Raw genomic sequence first — 25,409 nt, forward strand, 5'->3', positions numbered from 1 at the left:
TGGATTTTTTTCCTAGTTGCTTTACTGGTAAAGTGGCAGATTCTTTTAAAAATTCAATTAAGAGGTTAAAAAAAATTGCTTACAGTCCATTTGACAATTCAAGTTATCTGGCAAACAGCAAGTGGTCAGGTTTTCAAACAGTAAATACAGATAGGAAGACAGTTTGATTTAGAACAGCATGTGTCAACTTGATTGAGTTGTACTACATCTGTGGGTGAGTTACATGACTAATGTGGACAGTGAATCTTGATTACAATGCTAATGAGAAATCCCCTTAATATATGTGGTTATATTCCAGTCTACATCTTTATTTCCTTTAACAAGGACCCCAGCAATATGGCATCTCTCACAGGCTCTACTTTAACAAAGTTATGTGTAAAATAGTCTCTCAATCTGAACCAGGATCCTTTTGAATTAAACTCTTGATATTCCACAGCATCATTCACACCACACCCACTACAAATAGTTTAAAATGACACAGTCCTTTAAAAAAAAAGTCATATCCCTTAAAATTTATTCAGATCAGTAAAGTTAGAGGTCTTATTGCTAAGCGGCAATTTATTGCTGCTACTGAACTTATCTTAGTTTCATACATTTTTCAGTACTGAGCAGCATTCAAAGGCCTGCAGAAAGCAACATAAAAAAAAACGTCAGTATGATGGGCATTGGTGAAAGTAAGCAACACACTCCTAAAAGCTTAATACCCTATTACTATAAGATGCACAATTGGGATTTCACACAGGATAAAATTCACTAATTCAAGCTGGCCCAGTTAACCATATTCCACATTGGGGGGAAAATTCTTATCTACAAAACTCTACATTTTAAAGTCTTTCCCCACGTAAGTCCCTTTAGTTTTCATGTCAGGATTTCTTGCCTGCCAGAATCTTGTATCACTTTCCCAGCTTGGTGTTTATCCATGACCTGAAGGACATCCTCCAAGATAGAAGGCCCCAGATCCACATGGAGGGAGAGCAGGGAACCAGCATGGGACATAAAGGACTCATTCTTATTTTTCTCTTCAACAAATCCATTCTGAGGGATGGCAAACAGCTCATTGGGGCTGCAGAGATGAGGGATAGGTTCAGAAGTCCTGCTGTCCTTGGATGAAGTCAGTTCTGCCACAGCTTCCTTGCCTTGCAGAGCTGGTTGAACTTTATCATCAAGGTGCAGCCTTGGTGGCTTTGGTGGGGCCTGTGTAGAGGGCAACATTAGAGCCTGTGGACCCCCAATGACAGGCAGTGAGATGGCATTTTTTAAGAGTGGCGAGGGAGCTTCAGAAAATGGTTGCTCATGACCAGAGATAGTAGCAGTCCTTGAGAACTCAAATGGCACTCCACAGTGGCTGCCCCTGTCAGAATCTAGGCTACCTTCAGTCCTTGGTAGAAGGTGGAATTTCCCTTGCAAGAAAGAAATATCCCCAAACATATCATTCTCCCCACCACTCCCTATGTGAATAGTGTGTCTGAAGTCTCCCAAGGGGGGGCTGATCATATCAGAAGAAAGGATATCTCGGAGTTTTTCCTTCTTGCCCTTCCTACTACCTCTTTTCAGGTAGATTGGGACCTTAGTGGACATCTTGCCGATTACTAAAGACTATTCAGAGCTGGCCTGGCAAAGTCCATCAAAATAATCCGTCAGATGAGGGTATCTTTTTGGATCCTAAAAAACAGGTTTAAAAATAATCTAAATGTTTTCTGCCATTTTTTATAAAGAGATGTTTGGAAATGGAGTAGTAACATGTAGGAGAAAAGTTCTCACTGTGATTATATTAATTCAGGGAATTATTTCCAGCCACTCACAGTTTCTCTTTCTAAAGTTTGTTGGATACGTCACAGATAACAAAATGACCCCAAGTAATTCATTCCAGGCACTTGTGATGTCTTTTGAGAGTTCATCAGTAAATCTGTTGCCTTAGAAAAATCAGCTTAAACTCTTAAAGTCTGAATCAACAAAATGTATTAAATCCAGGGTGATTCATATTTGATGAGGCTGAATGGAGACGTGTTAAGAAGTTGGACTAGTGACATGTTCCCAGTGGAGGCTGAGATTAGGAACACACAGCTTCACAAGTCAATTTGTTCTGTTCTAAATTTTCTTGAAGATGAAACTTGTCAACTCAGCAGAGGAGTATGAACTTCCATTCCCTGATTTTGCCATTCATAATCCAGGTTAACAACACTTCCAGTCAAACACTGTATAAAACAGATTAATAAAAAAAAAGTTAGTTTGTTTTTAATCTTAGTCAAGATCAGTCATTTTTAGTTATGCTGGAGAAGTTCAGTATGTATTTCAAGGAGAACTAGTAACCTTTAAAATTATCACTACTTTTGAAATGAATTCTGCTTTTCCATGATTGGCACTGAGTTCCACAAGTCAGTGTGTATGCATGAGTCACAGAGATCAGGACGATACAAAAAAATAGACATTTATGCAAACAAGAATATAATCCATAGTTATGCTAGTGAGGATAAATAATTGTAAATTAGACCAACCTTCATGTCTTAAACCAAACACTAAGTGCCTGGGATTGTGAAGAAACATCAAGTGAGACTTTCCAAAGTGCCTAAGTGGTTTAGGAGCTTCCACTTAGGTGCTTTTTAACATCTCACCCTTCCCCCATAAGTATGCTCCTATAGAATTGCCTATTACGTAGAATTTACACCTTTCTCTGATGCATCTGGTACTGGACACTGGTCAGTCATTGATCTGAGCTAACATAGCTCAGTGGTGGGAGTACTATGCTAAATGGACTCTTAATCTGATGGAAGGAGGCCAGGATACTGGACTACGTAGGCCCACTGGTCTGATAAAGCATGAAGTGTGGGAATACTGAGTTGGATGGATTCATTTGACCGATCTAGGACGACAATTTTTATGTTCCTAAGTTTCAAAAAGCTTCCCATCTCCTCATCCATCTTTCAGATGGATGACTGACAACTAACCAGTTACTGATACCACTTGAAAGAAAGATACAATACAACTACAGGACTGGGAGATAGGAATTCCTGGATCCTTGGCTCTGCTACTGACTCCCCGTGCATAACCTTGAACAAATCTCTTCACCTCTCTGTGCCTCAGCTTCCCTAAACTATAAAATAGGAACCATAACACTTTGAAGACAAATATTATGAGCTCTTCAGGGAAGGGACTGCCTATTGCTACATATCTGCAGCACATTGCACAATGAGCCTCTGCTCTCAGTTGAGGCCTTAGGCACTACCATAATGCAAACAACTGAAGAAACATAAAATACTATTGACCACAGGCCTGTTTACACTCCAGTCAAATACCCAACTACTCAGAGCCTCTTTGTTCAGTATACTCAGCACTTCTGGAAAGAAAAGAAGAGTGTCTGCCAAGCAGCTGAGATACTGTAAGCCAGTTCTTCCTCCTCCAGACAATCCCAAGCCATGATGAATTTTGCAAGAGAGTCACTCAACATTCCAAAGTGAACGACATTTGCAATGTTTCATTCGCAGCCACTTAAAAACAAATGCAAGACAACCAGCTGAAAGCTCTGGGAGTTTGTTTTACCTTCTATTTTAAAACCCAACAAAAGATCTCCGCAAAACCACATTTAAAAAGAAACAACTTTGTGCCAAAGGTAGAGGGGAAGCCATGTGTTGTGCACACCCTGCAGTAATGAGAGGGGGAATCGCCAGCGCATATCAATTTTGTTAAAAACTCAAGAGCTTTTTGAAATTCAGGATGGTTTTTAAATGTCAGTCTGTGCCAAATGAATTAAGCAGGATTCCCTTTGGGGCAGCTCTTCTCACAGTAACATTTCAAGTATTAGCACTGATTGGAAGGCATGAGATGCACTGTCCTAGGGATGGGGGGGTTCCATGACCACCGCTCGAGAAGAAGGTGGGTGGTGGTAGTTGGGGACTCCCTCCTCAGGGGGACTGAGTCATCTATTTGAAAACGGAGAAGTGTTCTGCTTGCCAGGAGCTAGGATTCACGATGTGACAGAGAGACTGCCAAGACTCATCAAGCCCTCGGATCGCTACCCCTTCCTGCATCTCCACGTGTGCATCAATGATACTACCAAGAATGACCTTGAGCGGATCACTGCAGACTACGTGGCTCTGGGAAGAAGGATAAAGGAGTTTGAGACGCGAGTGGTGTTCTCGTCCATCCCTGTGGAAGGAAAAGGCCCGGGTAGAGACTGTCAAATCGTGGAAGTCAACAAATGGCTACACAGGTGGTGTCAGAGAGAAGTGCTAGGAAGAGACGGGCTCCACTTAACGAAGAGAGGGAAGAGCATCTTCGCAAGCAGCCTGGCTGACCTAGTGAGGAGAGCTTTAAACTAGGTTCACCGGGGTAAGGAGACCAAAGCCCTGAGGTAAGTGAGGAAGTGAGATATTGGGAGGAAGCACGAACAGGAGAGCGCAAGAGGGGAGGACTCCTGCCTCATACTGAGAAAGCAGGACAATCAGCGAGTTATCTTAAGTGCCTACACACTAATGCAAGAAGCCTGGGAAACAAGCAGGGAGAACTGGAAGTCCTGGCACAGTCAAGCAATTATGATGTGATTGGAATAACAGACTTGGTGGGATAATCACATGACTGGAGTACTGTCATGGATGGATATAAACTGTTCAGGAAGGACAGGCAGGGCAGAAAAGGTGGGGAAGTTGCATTGTATGTAAGAGAGCGGTATGACTGCTCAGAGCGCCAGTATGAAACTGCAGAAAAAACTGAGAGTCTCTGGATTAAGTTTAGAAGCGTGAGCAACAAGGGTGATGTCGTGGTGGGAGTCTGCTATAGACCACCAGGGGGATGAGGTGGACGAGGCTTTCTTCTGGCAACTAACAAGTTACTAGATCACAGGCCCTGGTTCTCATGGGGGACTCCAATCACCCTGATATCTGCTGGGAGAGCAATACAGCAGTGCACAGACAATCCAGGAAGTTTTTTGGAAAGTGTACGGGACAATTTCCTGGTGCAAGTGCTGGAGGAACCAACTAGGGGCAGAGCTCTTCTTGACCTGCTGCTCACGAACAGGGAAGAATTAGTAGGGGAAGCAAAAGTGGATGGGAACCTGGGAGGCAGTAACCATGAGATGGTCGAGTTCAGGATCCTGACACAAGGAAGAAAGGAGAGCAGCAGAATACGGACCCTGGACTTCAGAAAAGCAGACTTTGACTCCCTCAGGGAACTGATGGGCGGGATCCCCTGAGAGAACAACATGAGGGGCAAAGGAGTCCAGGAGAGCTGGCTGTATTTTAAAGAATCCTTGCAGGAACAAACCATCCCAATGTGTAGAAAGAATAATAAATATGGCAGGCGACCAGTTTGGCTTAACAGTGAAATCCTTGCTGATCTTAAACACAAAAAAGAAGCTTACAAGAAGTGGAAGTTAGGACAAATGACCAGGGAGGAGTATAAAAATATTGCTCAGGCATGCAGGAGTGAAATCAGGAAGGCCAAATCACACTTGGAGTTGCAGCTAGCAAAAGATGTTAAGAGTAACAAGAAGGGTTTCTTCAGGTATGTTAGCAACAAGAAGGAAGTCAAGGAAAGTGTGGGCCCCTTACTGAATGAGGGAGGCAACCTAGTGACAGAGGATGTGGAAAAAGCTAATGTACTCAATGCTTTTTTTGCCTCTGTCTTCACGAACAAGGTCAGCTCCCAGACTACTGCACTGGGCAGTACAGCATGGGGAGGAGGTGACCAGCCCTCTGTGGAGAAAGAAGTGGTTCAGGACTATTTAGAAAAGCTGGACGAGCACAAGTCCATGGGGCCGGATGCACTGCATCCGAGGGTGCTAAAGGAATTGGCGGGTATGATTGCAGAGCCATTGACCATTATTTTTTAAAACTCATGGCGATCGGGGGAGGTCACGGATGACTGGAAAAAGGCTAATGTAGCGCCCATCTTTAAAAAAGGGAAGAAGGAGGATCCGGGGAATTACAGGCCAGTCAGCCTCACCTCAGTTCCTGGAAAAATCATGGAGCAGGTCCTCAAGGAATCAATTCTGAAGCACTTAGAGGAGAGGAAAGTGATCAGGAACAGTCAGCATGGATTCACCAAGGGCAAGTCATGCCTGACTAACCTAATTGCCTTCTATGACAAGATAACTGGCTCTGTGGATGAGGGGAAAGCAGTGGATGTGTTATTTCTTGACTTTAGCAAAGCTTTTGATATGGTCTCCCACTGTATTCTTGCCCGCAAGTTAAAGAAGTATGGGCTGGATGAATGAACTATAAGGTGGATAGAAAGCTGGCTAGATCGTCGGGCTCAATGGGTAGTGATCAATGACTCCATGTCTAGTTGGCAGCCGGTATCAAGCGGAGTGCCCCAAGGGTCGGTCCTGGGGCCAGTTTTGTTCAATATCTTCATTAATGATCTGGAGGATGGCGTGGACTGCACCCTCAGCAAGTTTGCAGATGACATTAAACTGGGAGGAGTGGTAGATATGCTGGAGGGTAGGGATAGGATACAGAGGGACTGGGCCAAAAGAAATCTGATGAGGTTCAACAAGGACAAGTGCAGAGTCCTGCACTTAGGATGGAAGAATCCCATGCACTGCAACAGACTAGGGACCGAATAGCTAGGCAGCAGTTCTGCAGAAAAGGACCTAGGGGTTACAGTGGATGAGAAGTTGTGTCAACAGTGTGCCCTTGTTGCCAAGAAGGCTAACGCATTTTGGGCTGTATAAGCAGGGGCATTGCCAGCAGATCGAGGGACGTGATCATTTCCCTCTATTTGGCATTGGTGAGGCCTCATTTGGAGTATTGTGTCCAGTTTTGGGCCCCACACTACAAGAAGGATGTTGAAAAATTGGAAAGAGTCCAGCGGAGAGCAACAAAAACGATTAGGGGGCTGGAGCACATGACTTATGAGGAGAGGCTGAGGGAACTGGGATTATTTAGTCTGCAGAAGAGAAGAGTGAGGGGGGGAGTGATAGCTGCTTTCAACTACCTGAAAGGGGGTTCCAAAGAGGATGGATCTAGACTGTTCTCAGTGGTGACAGATGACAGAACAAGGAGCAATGGTCTCAAGTTGCAGTGGGGGAGGTTTAGATTGGATATTAGGAAAAACATTTTCACTAGGAGGGTGTTGAAGCACTGGAATGGGTTACCTAGGGAGGTGGTGGAATTTCTTTCCTTAAAGTTTTAAAGGCCTGGCTTGACAAAGCCATGGATGGGATGATTTAGTTGGGGATTGGTCCTGCTTTGAGCAGGGGGTTGGACTAGATGACCTCCTGAGGTCCCTTCCAACCCTGATATTCTATGATTCTATGATTGTTATGAGCTGGGGAGAACTTTGTTATAGATTGAGTTAAAACTTCCACCTAAGACAAAATGTGTCTGAACCCACTCCAGGGCTTTTGGCTGATTATTCTTTTCAGGGGGGTGGGAGAGTGAGGGAGGAAGGCAGAACAGAAAAACTGAGGAAGTCAGAGAGAGTTTAAAGGAGCAGCTGAAAGAGACCTGGGGAGAGGTTTTTGGGTCAGGGGAGCAGGCTGAAAAGCATGTTCTTAGTGCTGTGAGCAAAGAAAGCTGTTTCCTGCTATTTGATTCCTTCTGGGTTCACAGTTCAGGACTTTGTCCATTTTTTGTAAATAAACAAAACTGCATCAAAGAAAATACTAGACCCCATCAATTTCTACTTCCAACTGGAACATTCAGAGGGTCCTAAAATGTTGGCTAGCTGCTCAGGTCAAAAAGGGGCAACACTGAGGTCAATACTGGGATCCAGTCTCCAAGGAGAAAAATTGTGTGCTGGTATTCCTGTTGAACCAAGATGGAGCAAATGATTGCAATGCTTGCAGAAATCAAAGATGGCCAAAAGGAATTGAAACAGGACCTTGAAGCTTCACAACAGAAAGTAAAGCAGCATCTGGAAGATTCCAGAAAGGGCAGAGGGTTGATTTTCAGGCAGAGGTCAAATCGGTGTGGGAGCAACAACTCCTTATGTTCAGACAGGTTGGGAAGCCCAGCTACAAAGCTCCAGGCTGGAATGACAAGACAGGTCAAAGAGGTGACCAGCAACCTGAGTGCCATAGACCAGAGGTTTTGTCCATTAAATAGTGGAGACCAGGAAAGCTTTCGCCAACTTGAAACTTGCTAACAGAGATAAGCAGCAGCAAGGACTAGGAGCTGAAAATTCAGTTCCAAAAGAAAACCAAAGCATCACAGATTACAGTGGAAGACAGCTGCCTGGATAAGAAATTGAGCCAGCCAGAGGACTTTGGTAAGACCAGACATTTACAACAGTTGTCTACCCTGTTTGTAACCCACAAAGTCCCTGAGGGGCCAGCTCCAGTGATGCAAAAACCTACTATCTTTGAGGGGAAAACTCCCTGGGAGGCTTATTTGGCTCAGTTCAACATTCTAGCTCAAATCAGTGCTGTGAGATGGACAGAAAGGGGGGTTACTAGTGTCCAACTTGAGTGGCCCATCTCTGATAGTGCTGCAGAACTTACTCCCAGAAAAGAGATGGAGTTATCCAGACCTGGTACAAGCCCTTGACATGCAGTCTGGAGTCAGCCATCAATCTGAGCTAGCCAGGGCACAGCTAAGATCTAGAAAAAAAGGGAAAGAAGAAACCCCACTTGAACTGGCAGAGGACCTCAAAGACTTATGTTCCTGGCATATCCGCATATCACAAAGGCCTTCCAGAATAGATGGGCAATGGATCAATGTGTAGATGCTCAGCTGGACCCTGACTTGCAGATCAATATCAGCGAAAGGAGGTCAAAGTCATTCTGAGAGGCTGTGGAATTTGCTACAGAATTTGAATCTTGAAGAGGAAGCAGCTATTAGTGAGGAAGATGGAAGCTAATGACCTTGATCCCTGTAACTACAATTCTGTTTCTAATATACATGATGGAAAGGGGGATTCTAATCTGGATCACAACCATATGAAATGATTGGAACAAATGAGAAATATTATTTTCACAAAGGAAATTGGCAATGATTAAAAAAATTAAAGGAAAACAATTCCGTTAAATGCTATGACAAAACTCGCCACAAAAAGAAGGAGTGTTATACATTTAAGGAAGGCCAAGACAGAATATCACAAGTGTCTAGTGAAAGCCCCTCTCCTAGTTTGAGAAATGGGAGGACATTAAGCTGAAGGGGAAAAGCTTGGGGATACAAGGATCAGCCCCAGTTTTTGTTTAGATCTGGGCAGCTAAACAGCAATAATGGGAATTTGGCTACTGAGTGTGTATAGGATCTGTGATGTGTATTCTCAGGGGAATCTTAGCTCCTAAAGTTCTTGTAGTTCTGAAACAAGAACTGATCCCATTTCCTTTGCTGAACGTCTCTGACAAACAGCAAATAGTGAGAAAAGGCAATGCAGTTGCGAAATGTGAGCTGGGTATCTGGTAAATACTGTTATAGAAGAAAACTACAATTGGGAAAGTGAGCTCCCAGAGTTGGACTTGTTCCAGCACAGTGCTGTACACTTACACAGGGAACAGCAGAACAATCTAAGGGCTGGTCTACACTAACGCTGCAAGTCGATCTAAGTTACGCTAGTTCAGTTACGTAACTGAAGTCGATATAACTTAGGTCAATTTACAGCGGTGGCTACACTGCGCAATGTCGACAGGAGATGCTCTCCCATCAACATAGCTTCCACCTCTCAGGGAGGTAGTGTACAAATGTGGAGGGGAGAGCGCTCTCCCATTGACTTAGCGTGTCTTCACCAGATCCGCTAAACCGGCACCGCTGCATCCATCGCAGCAGTGCCAGTTTAGCCAGTAGCATAGACATGGCTTAAGACTTTCTGGTTAGAAATTAAGAATTGTTCTTCTTATCCAACAAAGATATAAGTTCTACTCAACTGGTCCAACACAAGATTGATACTGGGGGAAACCAACCCATTAAACAGCCATCTCATCGTTTACCAGAAGCTAAAAGGGAAGAGGCACTACAGGCCATTGAGAAAAGGTATCCGGAATGGAAGGCATATCAAGCCTTCAACCAGTTGTTGGGGCTCACCCATAGTTCTGGTTAAGAAAAAGGATGGCAGCACCAGATTCTATGTGGACTGTAGAAAATTAAATGATAACCTGGAGGCTGTAAAAAGTGGGTATGGCAAGTGGAAGTGGATCAAAAGAGAGGGGAAAAACTGTTTTCACAGCAGGACAAGGCTTGTGGCAATTTAAAGCGGTGACTTTCGGTTTGTGCACTGAGAGGCTAATGGAGAGGGCATTATGTGGGATGCCCTCTCAGCCTGTCTATTATACCTAGATGATATTCTGGTAGATGCTTAAATAGTTGAGCAGGAACTAAAACATTTACAAATGGTCTGTGATAAGCTGAAGGTGGCCAATTTGAAACTGAACCTAAAGAAATGTGAGTGGTTCCAAAAAGAGGTAATCTGCAGTGGGCCAGACATGCCAAACCTGAGGAAAAAAACACAGAAATTGGGCTTGCTTTTGGCTTAATTGGCTTGTGAGTTGCTTGTTGGCTAATTTTTGGCTTGTAGCTTCTTTTTTCTGATTGGATCCCAGCAAGCAGGGGCAAGGGTGGGGGAGAGATTCAGGGGTGCACAGCGGGCCCACCACAGTCCCAGACTGCACACCGGAGGGATCTAGTTACATAGTATGTTGGGGTTCTTAGGGATTGGCTTGTTTTGGCCTTGTTTTGCAATGGGATTAGCTTGATTTTTGGCTTATTGTGAAAGTTGGGGTGCTTATTTACTGCGTGAAAGTTGGCAACTGTGCAGTGGGTACACAATTAGCAAGGGGGGAATTTCCACCGACAAAAAGAAAACTGAGGCTGTACAGAGCTGGCTAATTCCCCAGACACTCTCAGATGTGCAGTGTTTTACAGGGCTCTGCTCCTGTTACCGAAGCTTTATTTGTGGATTTGCCAATATTGCAAAACCACTGCACAGGTTGGGTGAGAAAGGGAAACCACTTCACTGGTCAGCAGAGTATGATATAGCATTTTCAGAGTCGACAAAGGCTCTTCTGACCACTCCTGTCTTGGCCCACCTATGATTCAAAACCCCTTTCATACTGGACACAGCCGCTAGTGCTTACAGATTGGGGGCAGTTCTGAGAGTCCGGAGAGAAGTTATTGCACCACCCAAAAAGAACTCCTACCTGTGGTTAAATCTATAGAACATTTTCATCACTATTTGTGTACAAGGAAGATTATGGTCAGGACAGACCTGCAACGGCTCTTTAGATTCAGGAATCTTGAGGGACAATTTGCCAGGGGGTTGGAGAAACTGCAATGCTACAATTTTGCAATCACACAGAGGCCTGGCCATAAGCATGGTCATGCTGATGCCTTGTCCAGACAGGTCTCTTGCGAGGCTAATTGCAAACACTGCCCCAAGCAGGAGAGCAAGGAATTAGCTGCTCAAGGTAATGGGACTGCCTCTACACCTTTGCTCTAGTCTAATTCGCAGAAATGCCAGTGTGCCTGGTTCATCCACCAAAAAGACTGGGGAAAGAGGTAGCAGAAATGGACTCCGGCACAACTAAAACTTCCCCTGGATACAGGATAGGGCGTATTGGAAAATCAACTGGAAAATGTATCCACCCTGGAATGTAGAGTCTCCTCACAGTAAAATCTTTCTGGTCACAGTGGGAAAGCTTGGAATATAAAAATGAAATATTTTAGAGGTGATGGGAGAAACCAGAAGCTGAGAGGTACTGGTACACTGAAAAAGGAGGTCCTAAGGTTATGTCATGATCTTATAACTGCAGGACATTTTGGGGTTGCAAAAACCTTAGACAAATTAAGGGACAAGTTCTACGGGTAAAAAGCAGCCAAGATAGTTGGTGCAAGAAATGTGTTGTTTGCATTGCGAAGATGGTCCCCCTAAAACGGGGAGAGCCCCTTTGCAGTAGTATCTTGAGGGGACACCAATGGAGCGCATTACCATTGATGTTCTTGGGACCCTTGCCTGAGACAGAGGCTGACAATCAATACCTGCTGGTAGCTATTAGCTAATGGACTACTTCACAAAATGGTCTAAGGCTTACCCAATAAAAAAAATCAAGAGGCCTAATGAATGAATTCTTCACCAGATCTGCAGTCTTGGGTGAGTTACACACAGATCAAGGGAGAGACATTGAATCCGAAGTGTTTCAACAGGTTTGTGAGATTCTAGACATCCACAAAACTCACACCTACACTCTGATGGGATGGTGGAAAGCTTCAGTAGGGCTTGGCCGGGGGGCTGGGGGGGGGGGCGTGTCAGCTGGCTAACTTTTTAAACAGCACCAAAGGGACAGGAACCAGCATATCCCATTCCTTTTGATGGCTCAAGGGTGTGAAAAATCCACCATCCCGAGAAATTTAGTTAAGCCAACCTAACCCACAGCACAGACCAGTGGTTTTCAAACTGCAGGTCATGACCCAGTACTGGGTCACAGAACATAAGGCACTGTGTCGCGGCGGCTCTGGTCAGCACTGCCGATGGAGCTGTTAAAAGTCCTGTCAGTGGTGCTGTCTAGCTAAGGCAAGCTAGTCCCTACCTATTCCAACACTGCGCTGCGCCTTGGAAGCAGCCAGCAGCATGTCCGGCTCCTAGGCAGAGGGGCCACAGGACTCCGCGCACTCCCCAACCCCGAGCACCAGCTCCACACTCCCATTGGCCGGCTGGGTGGGCAGTGCCTGTGAGCGAGAGCTGTGTGGAGCCACTTGCGTGCCTCCATCTAGGAACCGGACTGGCTGCTGGCCACTTCCGGGGCGCAGTGCAGGCCGCGGTGCCAGGACAGGCGGGAAGCCTGCCTCTGCACCCCAACTGCGCTGCTGACTGGGAGCCACCAGAGATAAGCCTATGCCCTCTGCCCCAGCCATGAGCCCCCCAAACCCAGAGCCCCCTCCTGCACCCCAAACTCCTCATCCCTGGCCCCACCCCAGAGCCTGCACCCCCAGCCCAGAGCCCTGACCCCTTCCACACCACAACCCCCATGCCCCAGTCCTGAGCCCCCCAAACCCAGAGCCCCTCCTGAACCCCAAACCCCTCATCCCCAGCTCCAGTGAGAGCCTGCATCCCTTGCCGAGAGCCCTGACCCCTTCCACACCCAACCCCCCTGCCCCAGTCCTGAGCCCCCCAAACCCAGAGCCCCCTCCTGCACCCCAAACCCTTCATCCCCAGCCCAGCGAGAGCCTGCACCCCCAGCCCAGAGCCCTGACCCCCTCCCACAGCCCAACCCCCTACCCCAGCCCAGAGCCCCCTCCCACACCCTGAACCCCTCATTTCCGGCCCCACCCCTCAGCCCTCACCCCTGCACCCCAACCCTCTGCCCCAGCCCTGAGCCCCTCCCACACTCCTAGCCCCTTGTCTCCAGCTCCGTTGGGTCGCAGGCATCAACAATTTTCTTCAACTGGGTCGCCAGAAAAAAAGTTTGAAAACCATAGACAGCAGTAGGTCAACAGAAAAATTCTTCCATCAACCTAGCTACCACCTACACCAAACACAAGAAACCCTCCCATCAGCAAAAGTAGAGTCTACACTTGAAATCCTACCCGCTGCAGCTGCGCCTATGTAGCATTTCAAGTGTAGACAAGCCCTTATAGAACAGCAGTCAATGAGAGTACGAAGTGTATCCCAGCACGCCTCATATTTGGGCAGGAGCTAAACCAACCTCTTGTATGGAGTTTCTGAAGGGAACAAAGGGATTTGAACCATTTGGACTGTGTGGAAACCCTACAACCCAAAACTGAAAAAGTTCACACCTTTGCTAGGGAAAATTTGAGGCCTCTGACAAAATGAAAAGGCTCTATGATAAAAAGGCATATGTAGAAACTTTTTAAAGAGGAGACGTGGTCTGGCTCCACAATCCTCAAAAGAAGAAGGACAGAAGCCCTAAACTGGATGAATTTTGGAAGGGACCACATACAGTCTTGACGCAAATAAATGAAGTGGTGTCCATGATACGGTTAGATCCCAGAAGTTATCCATCAGGACCATCCCAAGATATTGGGGACAGAATTTCAGCTTGGCTACCCCCTGAATCTGAGAATGTAGGGGTATGTTTACACTGCAAAGTTGTTGACAAAATGTTTGTCTTCCACGGGAACTTAAAAAAGCCCCCCCGCAAAAGACAAAAGTTTTGCCGACGCAAGTGGCAGTGTGAACGCGGCTTTGTCAGCGCGCTCTCCTGCCAACAAAACTAACGCCGCTTGCGGGGCTGGAAGTATTTTGTCGGCAAAAGTGCCGTCAAAGTACCGACAAAAAGCATTTTCACACGCTGACTTTTAGCAACAAGGCTGTGTCACTAAAAGCTGCGTGGTATAGACAAGCCCTAGCTGTGGCAATTGAAGCTGGAAAAGTTGTTACAGAACTGAATTCCCCATTAGAACAAAATGGCCAGGCTCTGCCTCAGCCAAACACCTCAGAAGAACGCTGAAAGGCAATCCAGGGAGAGAAAAGCCCCAAAGGGATTTGGGTGGGAATAAAATTGTTTTGGGCTGGTGATATGAAACCATCTCAACAGAAAGACACTGTATATGTGTAAACAGTTAACCTGTATCATTTTAAATTTACTTTTAAAAAAATCTGTTTGGGATGGGCTCTTAAGTGCCACCATTAAAGGCTTCACTGGGACAAGGAGCAAACCTGGGGGCGGGTATTGTTATGGACAGGGTGGAACCTTGTTATGGGTTGAGTTAAAACCCCCACCTAAGACAAAAGAAATCTGTGAATTGTGAACCTGCCCAGAGGCTTTTGGTTGAATACTATTTTGGCATAGGGGATTGTGGGGGAGGCCGAATACAAAAACTGGGAAAGACAGAGGCCTGGTCGACACCTAAAACTTAGGTCAACCTACCTATGTTGCCCAGGGGTGTGAAAAATTCACACATCCCTGAAAAACAGACTTTAAAATTTTATTAAGATGATGTTAAAAAAAAATTGTGAACAGAGTTTGAGCATAGAAGTTTCTGGTTATCAGGGAATAACATACAGATTATTGAGGGGGCAAAGTTTGGTTTAAGGTCAGGTGGCATGAGGAATACATAATCTGCAATATCCCCGATTGGGGGTAAAAGGTTGATGGGTCAAAGTACAGACATTGAGATATGAGGGTATGAAGTTCATAGAGTGATTGTGTTCGGGTGTGGAGTATAATGAGTGGATATGATGATGAGGATGGATTGACCCTCATTTAGTGAGATTTAATGTTTAGGAAGTTTATGGTTCCAGTTCATATAATCCAACGGAGAAGGTCACTTGGTCCCTTTCTCATAGTGGGAGAACGATGTCACTCCGGCTCACGCCTCCTGGTACTGTCGGTGGCCGGTGATGTGCTCGATGTAGATGTCCCTGGATCATCGGATGGCATGTGAGACCATGAGGCGCCGCATGAGACGTGCGTAGCGTCGACCGATCCTGCAGGTCCGCAGCACACGCTCGTTGCAGGGGTCCCAGGCGCCCAGGGCTCCGATAATCAGGGCGTCCATTTGCACCTCATAGCCCTTCGCTCTCAGGGTGTCAGCCAGGGGGGCGTATTTTTCCAGCTTACGAGCTCGGGCTTCGCAAAATGCCGGACTCCTGTTCTCAAAGGAGACCGTGACGTTGACGAGGATGTAGTTAACACAACGACAGCCCCAGCATAGACACCACTAGGTCCATGGAAGAATTCTTCTGTCAACCTTGCTACTGCTTCTCCAGGGGGTGGATTTACTGCTACTGCAGCCACGGAAAAACCCCTTCCATTGCTCTACCAAGGCTATGTCTACACTACCCGCCTGAATCGGCGGGTAGAAATCGATCTCTTGGGGATCGAATTATCACGTCTCGTCGGGACACGACAATCGATCCCCGAATCGACGCTCTTACTCCACCAGCAGAGGTGGGAGTAAGCGCCGTCGACGGGGAGCCGCGGAGGTCGATTTTGCCGCCGTCCTCACAGCAGGGTAAGTCGGCTCCGATAGGTCGAATTCAGCTACGCTATTCGCATAGCTGAATTTGCGTATCTTAAATCGACTCCCCCCCCCAGTGAAGACCTGCCCCAAGTGTCTGTCTACATTGCATCACCACAACACTGTAGCTGGAGTGTTGCAGTTGTGCTACTGTAGCACTTGCGGTGTAGACATACCCACATTGAGAGAGAGAGACTAAAGGAGCAGCTGAAAGTGTGTGTGGCTGTCCCTGGAAGAAACCTGGGGAGAGGTTTTTGGGTCAGGGGAGCAGGCTGAAAAGCATGTTCTTGGTGCTGTGAGCAAAGGAAGCTGTTTCCTGCTATTTGATTCCTTCTGGATTCAGAGACTCAGGACTTTGTCCATTCTTTGTAAATAAACAAAACTGCATCAAAGAAAATACCAGACTCCATCAATTTCTGCTTTCAACTGGAACATCCCCAGACCCCTAACACTTTGACTATCTGTTTGGGTCGAAAAGGAGCAACAGTGCTATGGGAGCAGTGTGCATGGCTATACCAGGGGTTGGATTTGTGTGCAGTTTTTGCCCCAAGACTTCACTTACGTACCTTAAAAGCACAAGGGCAGATCCTCCATCAGTATAGCTGCAGTAACTTTAATGGAGCTATGTCAATTGACACCAGCTGTAGTTCTTGTCCACCCATTAGGCATAGCTCTTATTTTGGACTAGTGGTAGAGGCACTGTCCAAGCACAGCACTGAGAGCCTGAGGCGGTGAGAAGAACTCCTTCTGTGGAGCAAATTGTTTTTGTGTGCCTCAGTTTCCCTTTCTGTAAAATAAGAACCATTATTGGCCTGCTTTTGACCTAATCTGCATTGATGTAAATAAGGAGTGGCTCCATTGAAGTCAGTGGAGTTACATACAGGGCCTGATTCTGATCTCACATTAATTTTACACCAAAGCAACTTCATTGACTTCAGTGGTGTTATTGCTGATTTACAGCACCACAAGTGAAATCACAGTCAGGCCTAGTGAGTGCTAATTTTTAGTATTAGATAAGCCTGATCTCTGGAATGATTTACATATGAAGATCCCTCTAAGCTCTAGCTAGGCGGAGGTGGGGGTGGATTGGAGGGGAGCTGCTTTTGAAAATCTCATTCCTAAAAAAATAACCAAAAATCTCCACTCAGTCAAATGACCAGAATAAGACCCCGACAAATGAACCTGTTGTCACTCAATAATGATCTAATTTCCTTTCTGCCCCATACTCTGCACAATACAGTCCGTGTAGCTGCATGCTGCCCAGTCTAGCAACACTAGTTGAGAAAGGAACAGCCAGAACAGAAACAAACAAGCTTTGCAGAACTCCACTTGCTAAGCAAAAATGCTGATTTCTCACTGAGATCAGACTCCCAAGTGAAGGGGGAGAAGGAATATAACATGCAACACAAGATTATCACCTCCTGCTGCTACTATGGTTGTCACTGGCAGGACTGTACCGTTACAGCTATGTTATATGGGGCTGATGGAACCTGAGTTCAATTCCTGGCTCTGCCACTAGCCTGCTGGGTAACCTTAGGCAAGTGACCTCCCAAGCCTATCTGTAAAATGAGAATGATACTGATGCACTTTGAGACATCTAGATGAAGAGCTCTATAAGAGCTCGGTATTAATTATTATTCTTATTCTAGGGTCACCAGTCCTAGACTGTTTTAGTGAGGAGAGGGAAAGGTATGTATAAAACTGCAGTGTTTTATTACTGGATAATATCAGAAAGAAAACCTCCAACCCAATATGAGTGCACACAGGAGAGCCATATAAATGACTGGGATTTTTAAAGGAGGCTAAGGAACCTAATTTCCTTGAACTCCTTTAAAGATTCTACCCTGAAACATTAACATGATCAGATTAGAACTCTGTATTTCAATGGCTATTGTAACAAAACAGAGAGCATCTCTGTAACCCCCTCCCAACTCCCACAGGGAATGACATCATATTCCTTTCTGTAATGTGCACCACACCCTTTTCTTTATAAAAATAGCAGCCTAGCCCTGTTTGTGCCTGTTACTGGCAAACCATTTCCCTTTTGTGTCTTTCCTTCCTGGGGCAGCCTGAGAGGTTCAGTTTAACGGCTCCTTGCAGCACCTGCTCTGACAGGCTAATAGAAACCCCTCCCATCAGAGATTCAATGGCCTCAATGCCCGCCCCCAAAACAAAGGCATCCTGTGATTGAGGCCCTCCCCTGAGAGAGCTGACGCACATGGCACTTTGGCTATTCAAGGGGCAGTGGTTAGTATTGTGATGCTGTGCCCATTGAAATAGTTGGTAAAGCTCCCAATGACGTAATGATGCAAGATCAAGCCAATTCTCATTTACACTAATAAGGCTCTGGCAGTGTAAAGGGTCCTTCGCATTCACTTTAGGGCCCCTTCACTTTACCAGAGTGGTGCAAAGGGACTTTAGTGTAAACGAGAATCAGAACCTACTAGTCTAGACAAACCAAAGGTTACATCACAGATGGTTATTAACTATTTTTATGACTGTACTGCCAAGAGACCCCAACTGGAATTAGGGCCCCACGGCTGCAAAGAATACGGTTGCAAAGATCATTTTCCTAGCCTGTCACTTTAACAGTTCACCCCTCCCTTTGAATACCTCCACTGCATAAAGCATAAGCTGCTTCTATTCACTTTCATGGCCCTTCCTGGTCAATCCCCAACCCACCCTATTTATCATGTCTCATCGGCTGTTGAGCTGTCAATGCTCACCTCTGATTGGCCCATGGTGCAAGCCTGCATTACCCACGTGTTACATTTTCAAACAATCCCCTTTGTGCTTTCTCCCATGTTGCCTCTCATGTTTGGGAGGAGCTCCCCATAAACATCCACAAAGCCACCACACTGCCTGCTTCAAATCCCTCTTCAAATCTCCTTTGCTGTGAGGCCTACAAACAACTTGACGACAATCAGACCGCTATTATGCTGGGATCACTGCCTATCTATCATGCTCACTAACATTGTGTCATTGTTTCCTTGTATTCCCCCATCTGCCTGTATCCATCTGTTGTCTCTTGTATTAGATCTAAGCACCTTGACGTAGGGACCAACTTTCTGTTCTGTGTTTGTACAGCACCTAGCACAATGGGGTCCTGGTCCATGACCGGGATTCCTGGGCACTCTGGTAATACAAATAATAAATAATAGTTGTACTAGGCACTGCACAGATACAAAGGCGTAGTCTACACTTGAAAAGGTTTGCCAGGATAGCGATACAAATTCAGTTATGCCAGCAAACCTTCCTAATGTAGATGCAGCTTATACTGGCAAGCGTGCTTTTGCTAGTATAGTTTACACCGATTAACTAAATAAGCTGGGGAGAGGGGAAATCACATCCCTAACTGACATTATTGTATTGGCAAAAGTTTCTAGCATAGACCTGGCCAAAGAGTTTATAATCTAAACAGGCAAAGAATAGGAGGGGAAAATGTCAAAGCAAGTCAGCGCAGAGCTGGGAAGAGAACCCAGATCTTCTTGATCACACTCCAGGAGTTCCCTCCCCAAACCTATGAAATGAGATTCAGGTGTATATGCCAGGAGAGAGATGGAGAAAATAAAGAGAAAAGTACAACCTGGAAAATGTGCCTCACGGTCAGTAAGAAGGTGAGATGGACCATCTGGAATTGGGTGGGGACCAGGTTTGGTGCAATTCCAGCTATCCGGACACTTGGTTCTACTCTACATAAAAATAAAGAGGCAGGGGTCTTAATACAAGACTTTTATGGCCTACAGGATAGGAAGGATGCTCCTGCAGCTAAAGTACTGGGGGCCCAGTTGTGATCTCACGTCAGGATAAATCAAGAGTCAACACCACTGAAGTCAATGTGTAATACTGCTGTGTGAGCTGGGAGTCCCGACAGCTGGATTCTACTCCCAGCTATACCACCAACTCAGCAGATGGCCTTGGATATGACACTCCCTTTACCTACCTCCCAGGAGTCTTGCCAGGCTAAAATTCATTAACATTTAGTAAGGGAGAGGCAATGTGGCCTAGTGGATAGAGCATTGGACTGGGACCCAGGAGTCCTGGATTCAACTCCTGGTTCTGCCACTGCTTTGCTGGGTGACATTGAGCACGTCACTTTCCCTCTCTGTGCCTTAGTTTTCCCCATCTGCAAAATGGTGATAATGATTCTGCCCTCTTTTGTAAAGCACTTTGAAATCTACTGATGAAAAGCACTGGGTATGCACTAGGGATTATTATTTTTATTGCAGCAGCACCTTGGAGCCCTAGTCACGCAGCAGGACCCCATTGTGCTAAGTGCTGATCAGACATAGAACAATGAGACAGTCCTGCCCCAAAGAGCTTACAGTATTGTCCACAATAGTCTTCATCCCATCCTACTGCAGGATCAGGGCCTTCAGCAGTAGGGGGATCAGAGTAATAGCGAGAGATTGATTCCTTGGTACGTGCTCCACTGTTGGCATTGTAAACACTGTGAGGGAATGCTTATTTATTAGCCTGGGAATTAAACCAAAAAAAAAAGTCATGGAAACATTTTTGGTTATTCAAGTAGCTTGATTTTGCAAAATCTTAAATAATAAAAGAACAATAATCCCTAGCTCTTATCACCTGTAGATCACAGCATTACCCCAGGTTTATGCCAGTGTGACTCATTTTCAGTGAAATTACACTGATATAGAACAGGAGTAACACAGTGGTGAACCATGGCAGCTAGCAGTAGAGTTTTGCACCTACTCTGCACAGGCGTTAAATGACTCCATGATGTGCATACAAGGGAGAATCAGCTTCACACACACACACACACCCTTCAACTTCTGAGACTAAGGCCTTGTCTACATACTGAACTTACATACACTGGTGAAAAGCCACAGTGTTACACCAAATAATTCAGTGGAGCTGCTCCTGATTTACACTAGTATAAGCAAGATCAGAATCTGGGATCTTAGCACCAGTCCAAACTCCTAGGGTCAGATTCTCCACTGACCTGCAGCTTGGGAAGTCATTTACATCAGTCAAAGTGAAGGTAGCAAAGGTGTGTTTAAAATGTTACTAAGTCAGAGCAGTAAGTGATTTGCACCACTATAAATGACCACACAAGGTGAAAGGCAACAAGGAGACTGACTCCTTGTGTAGACACTATTTACACCAGTGCAGCTTATCCTCAGGGTAAACTGCACTGGTGGAAATCATGTTACAATCATGTAAAACACATCTACACAGGGGCTTGCACCGATGGCGAACATCCCAATATAAACAAGGCCTTAGATTAAAATATTCCTTTTTCCCCTCTGAAGGAATAGGAAGTCTTGTGCTGGCTGGTTTTCTTATACATGTAAGCACAGAGTTTGGAAGCATGCTAAGGGACTGACATTCCTTAGCAGAGGATCCACCTGGTTCTCCCATACATCCACTAGATGGCTGTATCTGTCAGGGATCCTCTTAAAAGAAGTTTCACCTTTCCAGCCCCACAAAGGCCTTGGAGTTACATGGAGGGTCATTTCCCTCACCCCACTAACAGAAAACTATTTGTTTAGTGCTCCAGGGAAAACTTTTGCCCTAAAGAGGAATGTTTTAAAAATACCCAAGATAGATTTATCTGTAGAGTGGATACAGCCCACAACCCCATCCTCTGAATCATTCAGTAAACGCCCCACCCCCCCCCCCCGCCACCCCTCCCAAAAAAAACTAACACCAATCCTTTGAGCCCACCCTACCAAAATTATTCTGTCAATGTAAAACAAAGCAAAGCTCTGTGGCAAAACAATTTGGAAAGAAGATTCTCTTCAAGGGACCCGTGGGCCTTCAAGTTGCCCAACCTACCCTGGAATCTCTCTTCCCTTGTTCTGTGTCTCCTCCCTTCACTGGCTTGCCCTGCTGTTGACTCCAAGCTAGTCTAGACCACAAAGGAGTTGGACAGCGAAATGTATGTGCAAGTCCCACAAGGGAGATGAAGTACTCAGAACTACCCTTCTCCTGGCAGATCACTAGTCAGAAAGATGCCATGAGACACCATATTAGCCCACCAGGGAGTTGGGGAAGGATTGGTATAGCAAGGCAGGCAGGCTTTGGGAGCAAAGTTAATCCTAAGAAGTTATTTATTCCACGACGCCCAAGACGTTAGGTGAGTTGGTAGCCAGTAACATAGTATGCCAGCCACCTCAGCTATCTAGCAGCCAGGCAATGCAACTCAGGACTCTGGGGACTGGCAGCTATTCCCATGGCAAGCACTTCCTGCTGGCCAAGTTACAGAACGCCAAGGACATTGGAACCTGCATTCTTGCCTTGGCTAGTTGGAGGATGAAGGTGACTGTAATGATCATCTTCCTTAGAGAGGGGAGAATCATCCAAGGATGTGGGGAAAACTATGAAGAGGGGAAAGTTAGGCCCAAACTTCAGATTGGGTGACGGAAACCCGTAAAACATGTGTCTAACTGTAAGATATACTGAACAAAGTAATGCTGTCTAGTGGCTAAGATGCTGGGCTGAGTATCTGGAGAGGTGGGTTCTAGGCTCTTCCCCTCTCTTTGCCACTTGGCTGTTTCCACTTTCACCTTTTGTCTGTCCTGTCTATTTACATGGTATGCTCTTTGGGGCAGGGGCCATTTCTCAAAATCTGTCTGTACAGTGCCAGACACAGTAGGGCCCCAACCTCTTTTGGGTCTCAAGTTGCTACTGAAATACAAAGAATAATGAAATAATAATATAACAAATAAATACTTCAAGAAGGACAAGAGACAGTGGGCTTAAATTGCAGCAAGGGGTGGTTTAGGTTGGACATTAGGAAAGACTTCCTGCCACGGTAATTAAACACTGGAATAAATTGCCTAGGGAGGCTGTGGAATCTCCATCATTGGAGATTTTTAAGAGCACGCTAGACAAAAACCTGTCAGGGTTGGTCTAGAGCAGGGGTAGGCAACCTATGGCACATGTGCCAAAGGCGGCACGCGAGCTGATTTTCAGTGACACTCACACTGCCCGGGTCCTGGCCACTGGTCCGGGGGGGCTCTGCACTTTAATTTAATTTTAAATGAAGCTTCTTAAACATTTTAAAAACCTTATTTGCTTTACATACAACAATATTTTAGTTATATATTATAGACTTATAGAAAGAGCCCTAATAAAAATGTTAAAATGTATCACTGGCACACAAAACCTTAAATCAGAGTGAATAAATGAAGACTCGGCATACCACTTCTGAAAGGTTACCAATCCCTGGTCTAGAGTGCCTGCCATGAGTGCAGATGACTGGACTAGATGACCTCTCAAGGTACCTTCCAGTCCTACAATTCTATGACTCTAGAAGAGGGGTCCTCCTAACAGGGCCGGCTTTAGGACCTGCGGGGCCCGATTCCAATACCTGGCAGTGGTCTGGGTCTTCAGCGGCAGGGGGTCCGCTCCGTGTCTTCCGTGGCACTGAAGGACCCGCCACAGAAGACCCCGGAGCGGACCCCCCCCACCACCAAAATGCCGCCGAGGACCCTGGAACGGACAACCCCCGCCTCCCCCCGCCGCCCTCTTAGGTGCGAGTGTGGGGCCCTCTTACCCACGGGGCCCGATTCCAGGGAATCAGCCTAAAGCCGGCCCTGCTCCTAAAACTAGCAACACCCTGTCTTACTGGCACCTACTAGTGACAATCATTAATGAGATATAAGCCAGCCTCTAACCATTAGGGTGAGAAGAAAGTTTCCCCTTGGGTCAAGTAATCCCATAATTGCCTTCTACGGGTTTCTTGCATCTTCCTCTGAAGTAGCTGGTACTGGGCAATGTTGGAGGCAGGATCCTGGACTGGATGGTAATTTCAATATTCTTGTATTAGGGTGGATTCCACTCTCAGTAACACAAGAGTAAACGGAGCCCCTTGGAATTACTTCAGATTTACACCTCCGTGGTTCCCCAGCTATCCTCTACTATGTCACTTATTTAAGATCCATAAGGCCTGCTTCTCATTTACCCCAAGGGCCTTTACACTGCTCTGCCAGTGTCAAGAGGTCTAAAAGTAAGAATCAGTCCTTTATCCCATCATCCGGAACATGACATCTATTGCAAGCATCTCAATTTGCCAAAGTTAATCTAAAGATAGTTATAAACGTCACAGCTGGTTTCTAAAATTATATAAGGCAGGTTGCTGTATGTAGATCATGCGAGACGTAGACATGTTACATAGGTGTAAAAAAAATCCTCATGGGCGACAACCAGAGCTTTATATAGCAGACGATGGGTAAATGATATCCTGAAGTCCAGCTCTAAATTTAAAAGGCAGTTACTAAGTACCACAGCTCGATTTAAAATGTGAGAGAATTAATTTCTTCCCCCTCCCCTCTTGCTGCAAGCAGTAAGAGGGAATTTAACAAGCTTTACTGATTACAGATTACACTCCCTTAAAACAAATACCCTGGAAAGTCAGCCCTGGTTGTTAACAGATGGAATGAGACAGAAGGAGAGGGATCCCATTTCAGTGCCAGGCCCACTGCCCTCGACAAGAAAGAAAAGTGGTAGCAGCTACCAACTTACACTGCAAGAAACCACTGCCCTCCTGGTTCGGAAAGCTAAGCCTCTGCCCTCTTTCTGGGGCCTCAAAGCAACTCAGACATTCTTGGCCTCATGCACACATCCTGGCAGCAGAAATTATCCCCATTTTACAAACAGGGAAACCGAGGCAAAGAAAATATTCCACTATCACCGCTCCCCCCCGCACACACACACATACACACCCCGCAGAGCCATGACTAAAACTCAGGAGTCCTGACTCCCAGCCCCACTCTGCTCTAACCACACTCCCCTATCATAAGTGAGACCAGAGCCCGAGTGTCCTGACCCCCGCTCTCCTCTCAGAGCTGGGAACAGAACCCAAGAGTCCTGACTCCCAGCATAGCTTCCTGGGCTATTCCAAAACTCCAGTCTCAGCTCCGTGGCAAGTGCCATTGCTGCAGTGCATGAGCGGGCACTGCCAAGTACCGTCTCACACGCATCCTTCAAAGTTCTGGGAGAGCGACCAAAAACCAACCAAACAAAAACCGACAGCCACTCACTCCACCTCCCCAGTACTCACCCTTAGTCCCGGATGCTGGTGGCAGTGAGGCTCCTGCTCCGAGGTGCAGCCAGCAACTGAGTGAGCAGCAGCGGGTTCTTCCTTCCCTTGTTCCCCACCCTGCGCCTTCTTGAGCCAATGCACTGCGCGCTGCCGGCAATGTATTCAGCTAGGGCTGCTCCCTCCTCCTGCTCCCGAGCGAGCCAATGCTAAAGCTACAATGTAGCTAGCCAGCGAAATAGCATGCAAACTCCTCCCCAGGCCAAGTGCACAAGCCAGCCAGCTCCAGCCTGCTCTTTCGCACTGTTTCCCCGACTCCACTGCTTGCAAAGTGAGGTAGCACTTTAGGGGAGGCCTTGGGCATCCTCTTCAGAAGGGGCTACAAACAGGGGCAGACTTTTTTTTATTTATGAAACCTGCAATCCTCTTTACTGAACTTTCAGAGGGAGGTGTCCGCTGCATGCATAAAATGACCAGATCTCCCGGGGCGAAAGGGGACTGATTGTTCATAAAATGCAGGATGCTTGGTACATTAAATGTATGGGTTC

At 46.1% G+C, this 25,409-nt stretch overlaps 1 protein-coding gene across 1 annotated transcript; it reads right to left on the reverse strand.

The window, feature by feature from the left end:
* CDC42EP2 (CDC42 effector protein 2) lies at nucleotides 1-25,023 on the reverse strand. Its single transcript, XM_008179680.4, has 2 exons — nucleotides 24,883-25,023; nucleotides 1-2,195 (listed from the first exon to the last, which is right to left on the reverse strand). The coding sequence occupies exon 2, from the start codon at nucleotides 1,576-1,578 to the stop codon at nucleotides 859-861; it is 720 nt and encodes a 239-aa protein (XP_008177902.1). The 5' UTR covers nucleotides 1,579-2,195; nucleotides 24,883-25,023; the 3' UTR covers nucleotides 1-858.
* Between the last annotated feature and the right edge of the window lie 386 nt (nucleotides 25,024-25,409).

This window comes from Chrysemys picta, chromosome 7 (assembly GCF_011386835.1).
Source record: "Chrysemys picta bellii isolate R12L10 chromosome 7, ASM1138683v2, whole genome shotgun sequence".
Classification (NCBI taxonomy): domain Eukaryota; kingdom Metazoa; phylum Chordata; order Testudines; family Emydidae; genus Chrysemys; species Chrysemys picta.

Bases quoted from the DNA above. Each gene is read 5' to 3' on its own strand.
- CDC42EP2 (XM_008179680.4), bottom strand. From the start codon at position 1,578: ATGTCCACTAAGGTCCCAATCTACCTGAAAAGAGGTAGTAGGAAGGGC.